The 17,939-nt window shown below is 42.9% G+C and overlaps 1 protein-coding gene across 1 annotated transcript in view; it reads right to left on the reverse strand.

Annotated features, from left to right (window-relative positions):
- TTC21A (tetratricopeptide repeat domain 21A) overlaps nucleotides 1-17,939 on the reverse strand; it is a 46,556-nt gene that overhangs the window by 19,404 nt on the left and 9,213 nt on the right. The window contains exons 9-14 of the mRNA XM_087712236.1: nucleotides 12,331-12,488; nucleotides 7,071-7,283; nucleotides 4,178-4,416; nucleotides 2,776-2,848; nucleotides 1,716-1,826; nucleotides 264-402 (exon numbers count right to left, since the gene is read on the reverse strand). Coding sequence (XP_087568362.1) covers nucleotides 264-402; nucleotides 1,716-1,826; nucleotides 2,776-2,848; nucleotides 4,178-4,416; nucleotides 7,071-7,283; nucleotides 12,331-12,488 — 933 coding nt within the window. The remainder of the gene's footprint in view (nucleotides 1-263; nucleotides 403-1,715; nucleotides 1,827-2,775; nucleotides 2,849-4,177; nucleotides 4,417-7,070; nucleotides 7,284-12,330; nucleotides 12,489-17,939) is intronic.

The raw sequence follows: 17,939 nt of genomic DNA on the forward strand, positions 1-17,939 counted from the left end.
ATACCCAATTTCAGCATGTTTTAGCCTCCAGCTCCCTAATCATCTTTGTTGCTCTTCTCTACTCTGTTTCTAGTCTCAATTATATATAAGTTTTAACTATAGATAAGGCAGGGATGGTGTGATAAGATAACTAGTCATTTAAAAAATCCTCAATGGAGAAATGAGGTATTATATACAAATGTAGATGACAAGAGCATGTTTCTGCCTTATATCAAGATAAAAATGCAGCTGAAGATTCCAAGAAAAGAAAAGAAAAATGTTACCTGGATCATGATCTAGTGCTTGGCTCAGAACTTTTTCAGCTTTGCCAAATTTTTTGAGTTTTAATAGGAGATCAGCAAGATCATGACACAAAAAGTCCTGTTCACTCATCTTGAGAGCAACTTCATAGTAATTAATAGCCTGAAACAATTTGATATATATTGATAATAGAGCCTCAGCTATTGGCTATGAATAAAAAACATGCTTCTATGAGACTGACAAGTCATATCATCATCAAATCTGCCGCTCTCAATAGACTGTATGACTTCACAGATGAATTAAATCCCATATAGAATGGTAACAAAATCTGGTTCATATATTTGTTGTTTTTACCCCATCCATTTAATTAATTAAATTATAATTAATTATAACAGGCTTATACAGTTGCAATCATCAACTGATTCTGCTTGTTTTACAATCCTACCAAATGTATTAAAAATGTAACCAACAGGAAAATAATCCCCAATCCAATGCAGAACACCACCCCCATGAATAAATAGCAAAATCAAATATTCTTATGCCGAAGATAATAAAATATTCAGATTTCCTTCTAAGATCAGCTGAAATAATCAGGTTTTGCTAGTCTTCCTAAATCTCACTAATGTTGAGCAAGTCATGTCTCCAAATTTATTTGGATTAGGAAGGCAATCCAAATAATGAGCTGTATCTGTCAATTTAATGAGCTAGAAAAGGAAGGAAACCAAACAATAAGGCTGGTTTTTTTTCCAGCACAAAATTTGCTTTGGAAACTGAATGGTCTTAAAAGGCCATTGACTTGGAACCAAAGCTTTTTTATTTATTTATGAAAGAATAGTAGGAAATACAAGAGAAGTAATAAAGCAAAAGCTGGATACTTATTTTTGGTTTTGAAGGCCCTGTCTACCTTGTGCTAGCATTTTAAATAACAATGCATCTTTGCAATATTGTCTGCATTTCCAATAATGAGTGAAAAGATTATGTTTTAGCTAAGTGAAGGCTTTGGATTAAAAATAACTGTGAGTTTATGTATCTGCTAAGTGTAGTAGAACTTCCCTGACAAATGCACATGGGATTGTGTGAGTTTTATTATGGGGTTTTTAATTAGAATGTACAGGTTTATGTGAACATTCCAATTAACATAATAAAACAGGGGATGTACCTACACATTTTTCTTGCAGACAGGGCTATTATGAAAACTCCTGCACCTCAAAATTTGCCACATCAGTGAGTCCTATAAAACTAATAAGGTTTTTTTTAAAAAAAAATGTCCTGGGCTACATAGCCTTTTGTATCTAATTCCACTTTTACCCAGTAGTTTATGAACTAAGCAGACTAATCCCATATCCTGATTTTGACTATGCACGCAAGTACAAATTCAGTTCATTGGTCAGATTAAAGAATAATAGGAGGCTGTATATTTCCTTGGCTTGGTTTTGAATGATGTTGAATAAAAATGAATAAATCTATTTCTGCACCTTGTTATATTGGTGAGTGTACACATAAGCCTGCCCAATTTTCCGTGCTACTGTTGCATCCAGGGGATTCTTCTTCTGAGCTGTTTCAAAAACTTCTAAAGCTTTTTCAGGCTAAAACAATGAAAGTAACATTGCAGTTATTTTTATATGTAACATTAATCATGATAGCTTTGAAACCTATCATTTTAAATATAATTTTTCATTGTCCCACTTGTTCGTTTTCCAAACTCTGATACAGGGTTTAATGCCTTCTATTAATATACGGACAGTGGAAACCTAGCTCTATCTTGATTAATATAGCACCATGCTATCACTATTTCAATGATCAAGGAATATTGTGCTATTCTCTGGTTAGTTGTCAAATTATTGTCCCCACACTTAACCCCATTGCACAAGTCAGAACAGGAATCCAAGAACCAACAAAACATTCCCTTGCTACTAGCTTCCCTTCCCTCCCCTTTCCAAACAAACAAGAATGGGAACTTAATTTTGCCTCCATCCCCCATGTACATTAACCATGTTTCTACTATAAACATCACAGCAGTTCTCTCTGGAAGCTAGCTAGCTAGCTGGATGATTGAAGGAGCTGTTGAGCAGATAGATGGAGTCTAAAAAGAGCAGAAATGATATTCTGAGGACCTGTGGAGAAACCTTAAGGGAAATGGGGGGAGGATTTGAAGGAATCCCTACCACAGAAAAAACCAGAAAAGCATTGCCTCCATAGGGGTGAAGAAGCATTGTGAAGTGACAAAAATTTAAGAAGAAAAACATTGTGAAGTTTGATAATGCTCAAATGCCTCACATATGGTTTTGATATCTTAAATGACAGGAGAAATGATTATGCCTGTGCAAACCCTTTCAGATCGCTTCATCAATTTTTAGGCAGCCAATTTATAGGGGTTATCTGCCTTCGAACTCCTGATCTGTCAAGCTGCTTGGAGTAGTCAAAGGATTAATATTTATATATTTATTTTTATGCATACGCAAGATCGATGGAGGGAGGGAGGAAAGCGGGGGTGGGGGTGGGAGAATCAATAATAAATAATATTTTTGAACTAACCTCTTGAATATTCATGTAGGCATCACCCAAGAGAAGACTAGTATGAGGACTTGGCAAATTTTCACACAATTCACTAGGTAAAAGGATGGTATTTAAATTACAAGAAAAAATTAAAAATATAGGGCATAATTTTAAGTTTTCACAAGCCAAAAATAAAAGATAACTTTTAAATTGGCGCAGCTCATTTGTCTATCTCCCAAAGTTTCTTTTTCCAAAAGACAACTGAACTTTGTTTTTCTTTGTAACTGTTTCACTTCTCACCCCAAAAATAAGCAGTCCAATTGCTTTTTGGAAAAAGCACCCTTAGGATAACTATGACTTGGATCAGGGATATCAAACTCAAGGCCCAGGTGCCGGATCTGGCCCATGATGTGGTTAGATCCTGCCCAGGAGGCTGGCCTGGAAAATGTAAAGGGCTGACCCATGTCACTTTGGCTGAGCTTCGGGCCAGTCTACCCAATTCAAAGAGGAAACATGCCAGCAGTTTGGGGAGTGGCATCAAGCAGGCCACGCCCACCCAGTCAACCACATCCAGTGAGTGGCATCAAGCTGACCATGCTCCCCTGGTCAGCCCTCAATAAAATTGAGTTTGACACCCTTGACCTGTATGATTGAGAATCTCCATAGACATCTGCCTAGCTGCACTGCAATATGAACACATTATTAATGTCCTGCAAATGATAACTGTAATGCAAAAATACAATAAATACTTGTATAACCAATCATATTAGGGAATGAGAATGCACTCAGACATTCATAGAGAGACATGAAGATTCTGTCATATCTGAGATAGCACTTTTATTGTAAACATGGGGAGAAAGTGAAGCCCAAGTCTTCTCATTTTAAAAAGGAGTCTACCTTTCCCTGGCGAACTTTGTTCTTCTCACTGAACCTTGTTTTTTAGAATATAATTCTATCCTTAAAAATGTCCATGTTGCATTAACTATGTTGTCTAACATATCTCTAGAGAGCTAAGGGTTGGGAAAGTTGATCTGACCATCATGGATATGTATTCAGATCCATACAGGCACACACCAGAAAATCTTGCTCACTTGCTGAGAGAAGGAAAGTTGAAGTACCACTCTCTGATAAGAATTTCATTCAAATAGTGACTTAGGACCTTTGCATCCAAAAGTTCAATTAATTTCATAAGTAATTATGTTGCTGTTTCTTAAAGAAGGGGTGTCATCTGAGTTAGGGCATAACAAGAATCTGGAAATACAATACTTCTCAGCCTTCAGGCTAAAATTAGTATTATATTTTCAGACTGTATTATTCAGAACTGGTCATAATTTTCATGTTTGCTCTAATTTTTCATATTCTTCTCTATCCCTAAAGCAAAATATGAAAGTGAATGGTTGCAGAAAATAAAAGACAATATTAATTTGTAAAAAAAAATTACCAATAGCATCCAATATATAATCTCTTATCTTTTCGGATCAGAAGGTATATCTGAGCCATCTTTTCCTTAACTTCAGTGTAATATGGCTGGTTGGGAGTGATATTCCTCAGCATTGTTAAAGCTAAATCAACGTCTCCTTTACTGAGAGCCAAATCCACATTAGCAACAGTGACGCGGATTTCTTCAGAGGTCCCACTAAATTCATTGATGGCATCTTGCATTATCTTGGTAGCTTCATGCTGGAATGTAATAATGCATGTGAAAACAAAACTGCAAATCTTAATGATTATGTAATTATTAGCGGTAAAATTATTAACATTTATTTAGCCTTTTTGGAAAGTTTAACAAATTTTGTATATGTACTCCAGTAATTTTATATAACACCTAAAAAGAATACCAGTATATTTCCATAACACAGAAGGGATGCAGTGGCTCAGTGATTAAGACGCTGAGCTTGTTGATCAGAAAGGTCAGCAGTTCGAATCCCTAGCACCGCATAACGGAGTGAGCTCTCATTACTTATCCCAGCTTCTGCCAACCTAGCAGTTCAAAAGCATGTAAAAATGCAAGTAGAAAAAAAGGAACTATCTTTGGTGGGAAGGTAGCAGTGTTCCATGCGCTTTCAGCGTTTAGTTGAACGCTGAAGCCAAGCCAGGGAGCCAAGGTGGCGCAGTGGTTAAATGCAGCACTGCAGGCTACTGCTAGATCAGCAGGTCAGCGGTTCAAATCTCACCGGCTCAGGGTTGACTCAGCCTTCCATCCTTCCGAGGTGGGTAAAATGAGGACCCAGATTGTTGGGGGCAATATGCTGACTCTCTGTAAACCGCTTAGAGAGGCCTGAAAGGCCTATGAAGCGGTATATAAGTCTACTGCTATTGCTATTGCTATATTAGTTAGGTTGGCCACATGACCACGGAGACGTTTTTGGACAGCACTGGCTCTTTGGCTGTGAAACTGAGATGAGATGATCGCCCCCTAGAGTTGGGAATTAGTAGCATATATGTGTGACAGGGAAACCATAATGCAGATAGAGGCTGAGGCTAAAAAATGGTTGATACCAAAAATCAAATTGAAGAATTGAATTGAAGAGATTTTATTCCTTTTTATTATTACCTTTTTTTTTTTTACAGCTACCCTTTTTCTTTATCACAATACAAAGCAGAAAACAAATTGTCAGCCTCACCTGACCAGATCAGGATATAAACTTTATAGAAAGGCTATAACTATTTCTATTGAGATTGCAATAACAAAGTCTTACAAGTCTGATTGTGCTGTACCTCCTCCCACTCCTTACATATAATGCAGTTAATCAGGGAAGCATCTGCTTGAGCTGCTCCCAAATATTAATTTTTGGACCTAAAAAATTATCAACAAGCTAAGTAATAGTTCTTGCATATAGATAATCCTTGTTTAACAACCACTCTCTAAGCAACCATTCAAACTTGTAATGGCATCGAATGAGTGGCAGTTATGACCAGTTTTTGAAGTTCCAACTGGTGCAGTGTTCCTGTGGTCACATGATAATAATTTGTCATCTTCCCTGCCAGTTTCCCATAAGCAAAGTCAATGGGGAAGCTGACAGGATATCAGAAGTCATGATCACATGAGACCCTTGTTTAATAACCTATGCGGGCTATACTTAACACTGAGGCCTGTTGAGCAGCCATCACTGAGCAGCATGGTCACATGACAACGCTATATGACTGTATTAGTGATGGAAATTCTGGTTACTTTTGTTAATTGAGGACTACCTGTCTTTCTCTACCCTAAATTTCTGGGCAGAGGGTCAGCTACTCACAGACATTTTGATTTATAGCTGCAGATGCATCACTATTCAAGGTTTCAAGAAGGTCATTTTTGACAGCACAGAAATTAAAAGATATTACTAATTATTCACGAAGGCATGGAATTCACTAGTTATATATTTCTCTAATTTCATTGTACTTGGTGATACGAGAAAGCAGTTAAAATATAATTGTACGGAACAATAACTCACAACCGATAAACAATTGTACAAAAAGCAGTGAGCACAACATATTAATCTAAAGTTAGCGTAGGAGATCTCATTATGAATCTACCAAAATCTTGCAAGATTTGATAATCTCACAAGAATTTGATCACTTTAAAGGACTATTTGTAACAGTTGCCTGAATCATAAACTATTTGAAACTGTTCCTGATTTCTTTGGAAAAGCCAGCAAATGGTCTTAAATGATTAATTGATAATTATGACTTCACTGGACCATTCATAACATGCATTCAGGTAAATAGTAGTCTCATCTTGGCAAAGCTTGAGAGCTAGTACTGAGAAGATCCTGCTTTGTTCTCATCAAATATTAGCTACTTCTAACTGAATAGAAGAGCATAAAGATGAAGGTTATTGTTTGAATGACACATCAAATTAGTTAGTGGTGGTTTTTAACTGGGAGGAACATGAGAAACATGTTATAATCTCTAATGCTTGGAACAGGTTTACTAAAAAAACACCTCCCAGAGGCATTATAAAAACATCTGAATATTAATATCAATATTAGCCAGTTAATTTTTGACCTGGTTTAATTATTTTTGGTTGTCTAGATTGGCGCTTCTTAAATGGTTTTTCTTTCAGGACTCCTTCCCACTTTTAATAATTATGGAGGACCTCCCAAAAACCTTTAAAAAAATATGGGTTATATTTACTGATATTTCTCACATTGAACATTAAAATTGATGCATTCATAGATTATTTATTTATTGAACCACTTAAAATAATAAAATAAAGCCATTAAATATCAACAAACTGTTTTTTAATTAAACCTTTTTTTTACAAATAAATAATAATAATTAGAAGAGTGATACTCTTTTACAATTTTTCAAATATCTTCAATATCTGGCAAATAATTTTGATTTCTTACCAACTCCCCATTGAGTCGAAGAGCTTCAGCAAGTTCCAGGTAAATGGAGACCTGCTCACTAATTGTGACAAAGGGCCCCTGGCCTTTCTTAGCATCCCTTTTCATTTGTGGTATATTGATAAGCATTTTCAAGACTTTAATGGCTTCAGGATACTCCCCAGCTTTATTCAGTGCTCTAGCCTTGATGAAGTGGTACAGTGGAGAATCACGAAGCTAGAAAAAAATATTAAAAGTTGATACAAATAAAATACTAAATTTAAAATGCTTTAGAATAAGGGTGAAGAACTAAGGCCCCTTTATGATTTGTGATTTCAACTCTCAGGACCCCATGGTGATGCTGTATAAACACTAGCTTTATTAGGTTCTTTAAAATATCCAGTTTTATTTTGCAATTTTATATATGTAAAAATAAACTAATTAATTATATCATGCATAGGGTAAAGGACAATCTATAATGAATGCTGCTCTAATAAAAACACTGGAGGAAGAATTCTCAGCATGGAAGCCCTGTATACTTAAGTGATGTTTCAACAGCACACATTGAATAGGGAAGGACTGAAATAGCATTTTAAATGACTATGAATCAAACATTTTTAAAAAGGGGTGGGTGGGAAACTGAAACTGGGATTTAATGACAATGTCAAATTTCATTGGCAAATGGGGAGTTGATTCTTACCTGATATGCCCCTTCTCTGGGCAGGTGGAGACAGCAGTCATGCATGGGTTAACTCAGCCAGTAACCAATAGGACTGAATCTATTGATTTGATGTCATAGCCTCTGAGGAGAGCACTCCTGCTTCTTTGACGAAGGAGATAAGTAGACTGCTGTGCTCTAACAGACTGCTCTCAAGATTCACCTCCCCAGATTACCACCCTACTGCCTCTCTGCGAACTAGTGCCAGACAGAGAAAAAAGGGATGGCGATGGCTGCTGTCTCCACCTGCCCAGAGAAGGGGCGTATCAGGCAAGAACCAACGGCCGATTCTCCAAAGTTGGTGGAGACAGCAGCCATGCATGGGACGTACCAAAGCTAAGATTGTCCCCAGGTGGGTATGTAACTGGCCTAGGAGACAGAGGAGGTAAGAACTTGTTGAAGCACCCGCCTTACAAAAACTGCATCTGCTGATGGGTATCTATCCACCCAGTAGTGGCGGATAAATGGAGTCGGAGTAGTCCAAGTGGTCGCTCTGCAGTTTTCCTCTACCGTGGCTAGTGTAGTCCATGCCGCTGAAGTAGCCACACTGCGCATTGAATATGCCATGATGTTGGTCGGCGGAGTGAGGTGATGAATTAGGTAAGCCCTAGAGATGGCAGATCTGATCCAATGCCCAACCATTGATGAAGAGGCTTTGAGCCCCTTATTGGTGGGATGGAAAGAGACGAAAAGAGCCTCAGTGCATCTAAAGTCGGTCGTCCTGGTAATATAGATCTTGAGGGCCTGACGGACATCCAGCGTATGCCACTTGCGTACGAGCCTATGAGTAGGGTTAGGACAGAAATTTGGAAGAGTCAAGTTTTGAGACCGATGGAAAGCTGAATTTACCTTAGGAATAAAAGTGGGATCGAGGCGCACTCGGTCTGGATGAAACACACATGGATCAGATCTGACAGAAAGGGTCGCTAATTCTGAAACCCACCGCATCAATGTGACGGCAATCAGGAAGATTGTTTTCAGCGTAAGATGTTGTAATGAGGCCAATTTGAGAGGCTCAAAAGGCAGTTCTGTGAGGAAATCAAAGACCTTGGCAAGATCCCAGGGAAAGCAATGGGTGACCGGAGGGTTCAGGTTAGAAGCGCCCCTGATGAAGTGACGGATATGAGGGTGCAAGGAAAGAGGCTCCTCACGATGCAGAGAAAGAACCGAATAGAGAGCCGCCACCTGCCACTGTAGGGTATTAGGAGAAAGTCCCCTGTCAAGGCCCTGCTGTAAGAACTATAAAACCTGAGCTACCAAGGCTTGGAGAGTGACGACATCTCGAGAACTGTACCACATTGTGAATCTTTGCCATGTTGATTCATAGATTCTATTGGTGGATGGACAGTGTGACGCCTGAATAGTCTGGATTACTTTGTCGGAAAGGTTAGCCACCTTCAAGGTTGCCTGTTCAGCCTCCAGGCAGTTAGGTGGAGCCAGTGGAGGTCGGGATGGTGAATGGACCCCTGATGAAGGAGGGAGTTGATCATGGGAAGCCTCCATGGAGGGATCACCGATAGATTGACCAGGTCCGCACACCAGGGTTGGCACGGCAAATGAGGAGTGATTAGGATGAGTTCCGCCTCCTCCTCCAGCATTTTGTGAATCACCCTCTGTAGCAGGGGGAAGGGAAGGAAGGCGTACAGGAGGCCGTGAGGCCACCTGCACCTTAAGGCTTCCGTCCCTTTCGCGCCTGATGTTGTATAACGGGAAAGGTACCTGGGCAGCTGTATGTTGGAGGCCGTTGTGAATAGATCCAGCACTGCAGTCCCGTACCTCGTGGACAATTGCCTGAAGATGCATCGATTCAGGCTCCATTCTGCAGGATGGATCATTGTGCGGCTCAGCCAATCTGCCCGGGCGTTGTCGATACATGTGTTTGGTGTGTAGAGATAGAAGATTGCCTTCCACCCAGATCCCTAGGCGAAAGGCAGATTCCATGAACAATACGGTCCCCCCCACCGGTGATTGACATGTGCCTTGGCCATCATGTTGTCTGTTCGAATCAGCACGTGGGAGTTGCGAATCGATGATTGGAAGTGGAGGAGGACCAGATGAATAGCGCTCAACTCCAGCCAATTCATACAAGTAAGGTCAACGTCCGACCAGAGTCCTTGAGCCACCTGATCCTCCAGGTAAGCACCCCATCCCGTGACACGTCTGTCGTGACTACGAGTCGTGGAGGTTCCTTGAAGAGTGATCTCTGAAAGATGGCCGGGGAGACCCACCAGTTCAGAGATTGGATCACGTCTGGCGTCAGCCTGACTTTCACTAGGGAACAGCTGCTGTTGGTCTGGTACCGCAATAGAAACCACTGGAGGCAACGGCTGTGAAGCCGTGCCCACGGGACGTTGGAGAAGCATGAGACCATTTTCCCCAACAGTTGGGACAGTTGAACTAGATGTTTCCTGCTCACCTCGTTGGCTAAGTCCCTGAGGCTGACTTGACGCTCCAGAGACAGGAAGACCTTCCCCAGAGAGGAATCTATGAGGGCTTCCAGGTGGATCAGCCGGGGGATGGGAACAAGGTGGCTCTTCTCCCGGTTTATGGAGAAACCCTGTTCCCGCAGCACCCGCATAGTGGCCTAGAGATCCCGGAGAGCCTGACTGTGCGACCTGGACAACAAAAGGATGTCTTCCAGGTAGAACAATATCCGTATAGGTCTGGCTCGTAGGTGGGCTGCTACGACAGTAAGCAGTTTGTTGAACACCCTTCGGGCTGAGGACATAAACAAACCTCAGGAACCATGTGTTGTTTGTGAATGGGCACATGAAGATAGGCCTCTGTGAGGTCCACTGAGGTGAGGAGATCATTTTTGCGCACACTCTCCAGAATGGGCAGGAGAGAGTGCATTTTTTGAATCAACGCTTTGGCACGATAAAGAGACGAGAGTAAAAACCCAGTCCCACCTGGCCTGGAGGCACAGGTTGAAATGCCCAAATGTGGAGCAGAGGAAGGATAGTTTGTTCCACAAGGAGCCTCTTGTGAGGATTCCTGGAGATCAGACACGTGACAAAGTGGTTCAGAGGGCTAGAGCGCAGGTCCAAGAATAGGCCGAATCTGATGTCGTCCCCAACGATCCACGAAGGCTGCTAGATGTCCCGTTACGTCCCTGCGTGTCCCAGTCAAGCCTGTCAATCAAGCGTGCTGCGATGTGATTGGACTCGTCGTGTTAGCATTGAGGCGGGAAATTAGAGGGTTGTCATTCCTTAACGCTCTGACAGCTGGGAGTATAAAAGAGCTTTCAGATCACAAAACGTTCTTGTTGCTTAGTTGTGTAATAAATCAGTTGCATTAATTCTGAGTCTGCTTCTTACCTCAGATGCTCAGTACGTTTTATCCCCTGATCGGGAGATCCTCCAGGCAGTCAATTCTGCCTCTTGATTTGATTTATTTGCATTTCTATGCCGCCCTATTCCCGGAGGGACTCAGGGAGGCTCACAAACCAAAACGGGGGGGGGGGAATACAAACAGGGGGGAAAAACAACAGACAACTACTACAAACAATTTAAAAACACTCACAAACTTGCTGATCTGGTGAGGAGATTCAAAATGGCCACCGGGGATCTTTGCACCAAAACAAAATGGCCACTGAGGCTAAAAAGCCTATGGGCCAGGCACCACGAGGCTGAATAGGCCGTGGATACAAGTAGGGCGATGAGGGCCCTGAATGGAGGCTGTCGTTGTTGTTGTTTAGCGGCTGCGGTGGCATTTTGTGGTGGTGGCAGTTCTTTGGCGGTGGCGTCGGCGTGCAACGAGGGAGAGCCGGCAAGAACCCGAGGGCTAAGCATGGCCTCCAACGGCCAATGCCGAGCAGCGCAGAAGATGAAAAAGCCTCTTCAAGCCGCAGAAGAGAGTCGGGAGGCTAAAAGCCTCGAAAGGAAAAAAAACTCTCTTGGCTGCACTTCACAGCGGAAGCTGCGGCTATCCGAAAGCCCTGGCTCCTGGAGGAACTGATTTCGACGATCCTGCCTTCTACCAGGTAATTTAGAGTTTTTCCCTATTGAAATTTTTAGATGAGCCAATTAATACTGTTTTAGATAGTCAATTCAGCAATTCTAAGTATTAAGTTGAGGAGAGAGCAATTAGCACAGCCAGTCCCAATCGAACTGAGTCTCAAAAAAGCGGGAGGACTCTCCTCAGGGGCTATGACATCAAATCAGTAGACTCAGTCCTATTGGTTACTGGATGAGTTAATCCATGCATGGCTGCTATTTCTACCAACTTTGGAGAATGGGTTGTTTTTCGTCTAATGGGTTTTTATTATATAATTTCTTACCTATATGTGAGTTGGGCAGCTATATTAATTAATAAAGAAACAAACAAACAAACAAACGTATGTCAGGGTTCTCCATAAACATGAAATGATTAAAATGGCAATATTAGTTTACACTGGAGAAACAAACTTTTTACTAATTTCCTGTCCTTTTCTTTGAATGTGTGAAAGTTTCAAAATAAAATTATTTTGAATTTTTTTAAAATTCTTAAATAGATCAATAGGCAGTATAGCATAAAAGAGTCAGTTTTCACACATATTTAAATTATTTTCTTGTGGTTCAGACTCACCTGAAAATTGTAACTAACCCCTATTTCAAGTGAATGGGTACATTCTTTGATGTTTCCTTGGGAAAGGTGAATCTGGGCCATGAGAAGATTGGCATCTGTTAAAGTTGGGTCCAGTTCTAGACAACGTTGCAGTGTACCCTGGGCAGTTTCAAGTTCTCCTGCAAAACAGCTGTTCTATATCATCTGCTTCTTATTCTTAGAGTTCTGACTGTTTTGAACTCACAAAGTGGTTTGCTAAATCGAACCTACGCATCTTATTGGTTATATTACAAGGAAGTAATAATATTGGTTTTTTAAGCATTGAAATAAATAACAGTATTAATTTAAACCATGCATTGTATTTTTTACCATTAAAAACTGATAATTTTGAATTTCCAATTTGAAGTGGAAAAAAATCAGCTTTAGATTAGTGTACTGGTTACTGTATACTTATACTCTACAACAGTGGCTACTGTTAACATTTTACTGTTAACAATTAGGCCAACAAATCTCGCTCACTTTTTATTTCCTGTCCAAATAAAACAGTTAAACTAAAGAGGAGACAATAGTTTCAGGATAATATAATCAATTTCTTACAACCAGCATTGTATTCTCAAAATATATCCTTGTCTGAGGATGGAGGTTCATTCTCCCAGTAGGTGGAGACATCATCCAGACATGGGTATTCCAGCCAGTATAGGACTGGGTCTATCAAATTGACAAGTCCCGCCCTCCGTGCTAACCTCTCCAGCTTAGACTCAGTCCGTTCCATTGGACTGGCTGTGTCTGGTGATCTCTCTGACAATTTTGTTTCTTGCAAGTGGTTAAATTGATAAATTCATTTTAATTCAATATATTGGCTATCCTAAATTCTAAATTGTTAAATTTACTGTTTGGTGTGGAGGTTTGTAGGGCGAGATTTATTTCCTGGCCCTAGCAGCTTTCTGGGAGGATTCTGCCCACGGATTCCTCCCTCGGCAGTTCCTTACCACTTTTGTGCCTCGCTTTGTTCCACGGGCGTTTCATTGCAGTTCGTCACCTCCCTGGATCGTTTCGGCTTCTGGACTATTAGCGGAAAGATTGCCTATCATCAGCCTCCATCTGCAGCCACTAGCCGCCGCTGCCTCGTTGCCGCCAAGTTGCGCCAGAATCGCTATTGGAGCCACGGCTTCCCTTCTCGGGGCTAGGGCTGCTGGTTTGTCACGTTAGCAATTTGTAGCCTCAAAACGACCAGGAGGCCATGGCGAAGTAGCCGGCATTGCTGGTTCGCCTTTCCAGTCCCTCAGAGGACTCAAAGATTCCAGGCGGCCATCTCTGAGATTTTCAGCAGGAAGAAGTTCCGGTGGCCATTTTGAAGCATCAAAAAGATCCATCCACCATTTTGACAGCACCGCGCGGTCATGAGAATGGCTTCCTTTGCCTCAAATACTGTACTTGCTGATCCCACTTGGGATTCCCCTCCTTCCTCTATAGCACCTACGGGGTCTGGGGAGTCAGCATCCAGGAAAAGGGCAGATTCTGTAAGAGATGTTACCCCCAAGCCCACCAAAGTTCTGGCTCAGGAGAAGGTTCCCTCCAAAGGGCAAGGAGATCCTCTGACCTCAGGATCTCATAAAGCCAAGGCCAAGTCACATCATTGTGAGAGGCCTGTTCAGGCTAGATTGATTCCTGCACCCAGGCCTCAGAGTCCTCCTGAAGAACTGTCCACTGGCACAGATGGGGAACATTCCCCTCCTGCATCTCTTTTACAGCCTGAGGATGGGGTTGGCCCTGAGGAGGATGGTTCTGAAGGGGAAAGGAGTTTAACCCCTGACCCAGATGTTGGTTCACCTAGTCCAAGGAAGTTTCCCTGCTATCCTCCTGACATGGCAGATATTATAACAGCTGCCATATAGAGAGGCATTGCTGCTGGCCTTCAGCATCATGCTGATGGGGCTTCTATCTCCAAAGTGCCTCAATCCTCCAAGAAGGCAAAACCTTCCAGCGCACAGGGGGTACCTACTGATTCTCTCTCTCAGGCCTCCATTTCAGAAGTTGAGGAATACGGTTTCCAGGGATTCTGACCTCTCTGATGATGAGGCTCTGCCCCTTTCTCCTTGGTAGGACTGCTTAAACCGGTGTTATTTCGCTCCCTTCTTTTTAAGGCGAAGAAGGTATCTGGCATTCTTGCAGCCAAGCCATCTGCCACGACGGAGCAGGACAAAACTGACACAGCCGATCCTCTTTTTTCTACACCTATGGTAGAAAAGGATGTGGCTCCTTCAGCTAAGCTTTTTCTGGAGATAGTCCAGAATCAATGGGCTACGCCAGGGTCTGGGCCTCTTCCTTCAGCCTTGGAGAAACAACTTTACAACATGAGTCCCGAGTTGTCTAAGTTGCTGGAGGTACCTTCCATCGACCCTCCAGTAGTGGCACTGTCTGCTCCCAATGCTGCCTGAAGATGCCCTCCGGCCGGAGAACAAAAGGTTTGATCAGACCTTGTTCAATGGGCGGTGCTGGCTGCTTCTTCTGCTTCTTTCTTTAACAGGGCAGCTTTGCATTGGCTGAAGCAACTTCAAGAGAGGCTTCCTCCTGCTGACACAAGATCCCACAAGGATCTAAACAAGCTTAAGGCCGCGATGGAATATTCTGCGGATGCCTCTTTGGATGCAGCACGTTTCGCCTCCAAGGCCATAGCTTCTTCAGTGTCCATTCGAAGGCTCTTATGGCTCAAATAATGGCAGGTGGAAGCCAGAGCAAAGTGGAGGCTTGCATCTTCACCTTTTTCTGCTGACTGCCTTTTTGGGCCTCCACTTGAACCTCTTATCGAGTCCAAAGATAAAAGAAAGGTTCTGCCTTCTGCTATTCGAAAAACTGATAACAAATCTTCTTTCTTCCGCAGGTAGCCCTTTCGGAACCTGGGCAGGGGTTTCAATTACTCCCGTCGGCAATGTCAGGCATCCCCTAGACAGGGATAAGCTTCTTACGATAGATCTGGCAAGAGCAATCAACGTTTCTCCTACAGGAAGTCTTACAAAGGAAGTTCCAACCACCCATTCAGAAAGCAGAAGTGACTCTGTGAGTTTCCTTCCCATTGGAGGTCGCTTGGCGGCCTTTGCCGATCGTTGGGATCTCATCACCAACGAAGTGTGGATTTGATGCATAATCAGATTGGGATTGGCTCTAGAGTTTCTCTTCACCCCCACCCCCTGCAGTACTTCTAGTCATGTGTCTAGTCTTCAGGGACACCATTAAAAGATGGTTGGTGGAAACAGCTATCTAGCATCTCCTTCAGATTCAGGCCGTAGAGGAGGTGCCTCCCAACCAACAGGGACAAGGGTTTTACTCCCGTCTGTTCATAGTGCCAAAGTCTTCGGGGGAATGAAGAGCAATTCTTGACCTCAAATTTCTAAACAAATTTGTAGTTTACCAGAGGTTCAAGATGAATTCCCTGCAATCCATATTGGAGAGTGTTCGTCCAAACGATCTCCTCTCTTCTGTGATCTCACGGAAGCATACCTCCACATCCTCATTTTGCAGGACCACAGGCAGTTTCTCCAGTTTTCCTATGCCGGACTGCATTTCCAATATCGGACTTTCCCATTCGGCCTCTCATCGGCTCCAAGGGTCTTCACAAAGGTCCTACCTGTGATTGCAGCACATCTTCACTCTCTGCCTATTCGCATTCTCTGTTACCTGAACAACATCTTGTTGCTGTCCAGGTCATCACACCAGGCCCACAGCGACATTCAGACCACTCCTCAAGTCCTCCAGGACCATGGGTTCCTGGTCAATGCCAAAAAGAGTCATTTAACCCCTGCCACTCGCCTCCTACATCTAGGGCAGTGATAGATACCAGCATAGGGAGGGTCTTCCTCTCTCCAGAGCGAAGAGTGAACATATGCAAATTAATCTCAGCCACCTGGCGGCAACACAAGATCCTGCTACTCCAATTATCGCAGCTACTAAGGAAGATGGTATCGAGCTTCCACATTGTGCCATGGGCTCACTTCCACAGTCGTCATCTGCAGTAGTTTCTGCTTCTCTATCAGCGGTCCGACAGCAGCTGTTCGACAATTCTGGTACATCTCACTCCAGAGGTAAGAACATCTCTGCAATGGTGGCTGTTTCCAGCATTGTCTCAGGGCATTCTGTTCAGGGATCCCCAATTTGTAGTTCTCGCCACCGACACAAGTCTCTTGGGCTGGGGTGCTCACATTCAAGATCAAGTAGCTCCGGGGCTCTGGTCCCAATCTGATCTAAAGAATAGTATAAACTAGTTAGAGCTGTGGGCAATGTATCTCGCGCTACTCCATTTCAGGGACATAGTCACCAATGCACATGTACTTATCCTCATGGACAATACTACCACCAAGGCGCATATAAACAGGCAAGGGGGAATGCGGTCAAAGACTCTAATGACTTAATCATTCCAGTCACTGGCATGGGTGGAGGGACATCTACTATCCCTTCACTCAGAACATATCTCGGGCATTCACAATCGGCAAGCGGACAGTCTCAGCCGCATGAACATCAACCCGGCGGAGTGAAGCCTGCATCACAGGATCTTCTGACAACTCAGAGAGGTATGGTCTCCCAATTCTGGATGTTTGAGATGCAGAACAACCATAAACTCCCCAGGTACTTCATGCGCTATGCGACTATAGGGGCAGAGGGAACCGACGCTCTCAGGTGCAGCTGGCCTCAAGATTTTCTTTATGCGTTCCCTCCAATTCCATTGATTCAGCACGTCATCCAAAAGATGCTGATTGAGGAAGCAGATCTGATTCTTATAGCACCCCACTGGCCTCACAGGCCTTGGTTCACGGACTTGATTAATCTGTCAGTGGGCCCTCAGTGGCACCTTCCTCAATTCCACTCTCTTCCTCTACAAGGCTCCCTCCGTCACCCCAATCTAGCCTGGCTTTGTCTCACCGCTTGGAGATTAAGCAGGAGGCCTTGACAGCAGCTAATCTATCACGTGAGGTTATACGAACAATCCAGGCTGCCAGACGTGCATCCACTAATAGCATTTATGATGCCACTTGGATTCAATTCTCGTCCTGGTGTCAGCTACAACGAATTTCACCTTTGCAGGCCTCCATACCTAATGTTCTTCAGTTCCTTCAGCTGGAACTTGACAAGGGACTGTACTCAAATGCGCTACGTCGTCAAGAGGCAGCATTGTCCTTAGTTCTGTCCATTGAGGCTTCCAGGCCACTCTCACATCAGCCTCTTATTCATTGATTTCTTAGAGGCACTACCAATCTCATGCCTCCTCCTATACATAAGTTTCCTTCTTGGGACATTGCCAAGGTCTTGGATGCCTTGACAGGGCCTCCGTTTGAACCTCTACATTCGGCATCTTTGTACTATCTAACAATAAAGATTGTGTTTCTTGTTGCAGTCACTACAGCCAGGCAGGTCTCTGAACTAGCAGCATTGTCTACCAGACAGGACTTATGCATATTTCATCCTGACAGAGTTGTCCTCCGCCTGGATCCTACTTTCATATCTAAGGTAAACAGTATTTCATAGAGCACAATAATTGATGCTTCCTGACTTTTGTCCCAAACCATTACATTGTCTAGAACGCAAATGGCACTGCTTCGATGTGCGTCAGGCCTTGCGTGTATACATCAAACACACTG

The sequence above is a fragment of the Thamnophis sirtalis genome, unplaced genomic scaffold, assembly GCF_051295495.1.
Source record: "Thamnophis sirtalis isolate CommonGarterSnake01/CBP01778 unplaced genomic scaffold, rThaSir2_p1.2 scaffold_4, whole genome shotgun sequence".
In the NCBI taxonomy this organism is placed as follows: Eukaryota; Metazoa; Chordata; class Lepidosauria; order Squamata; family Natricidae; genus Thamnophis; species Thamnophis sirtalis.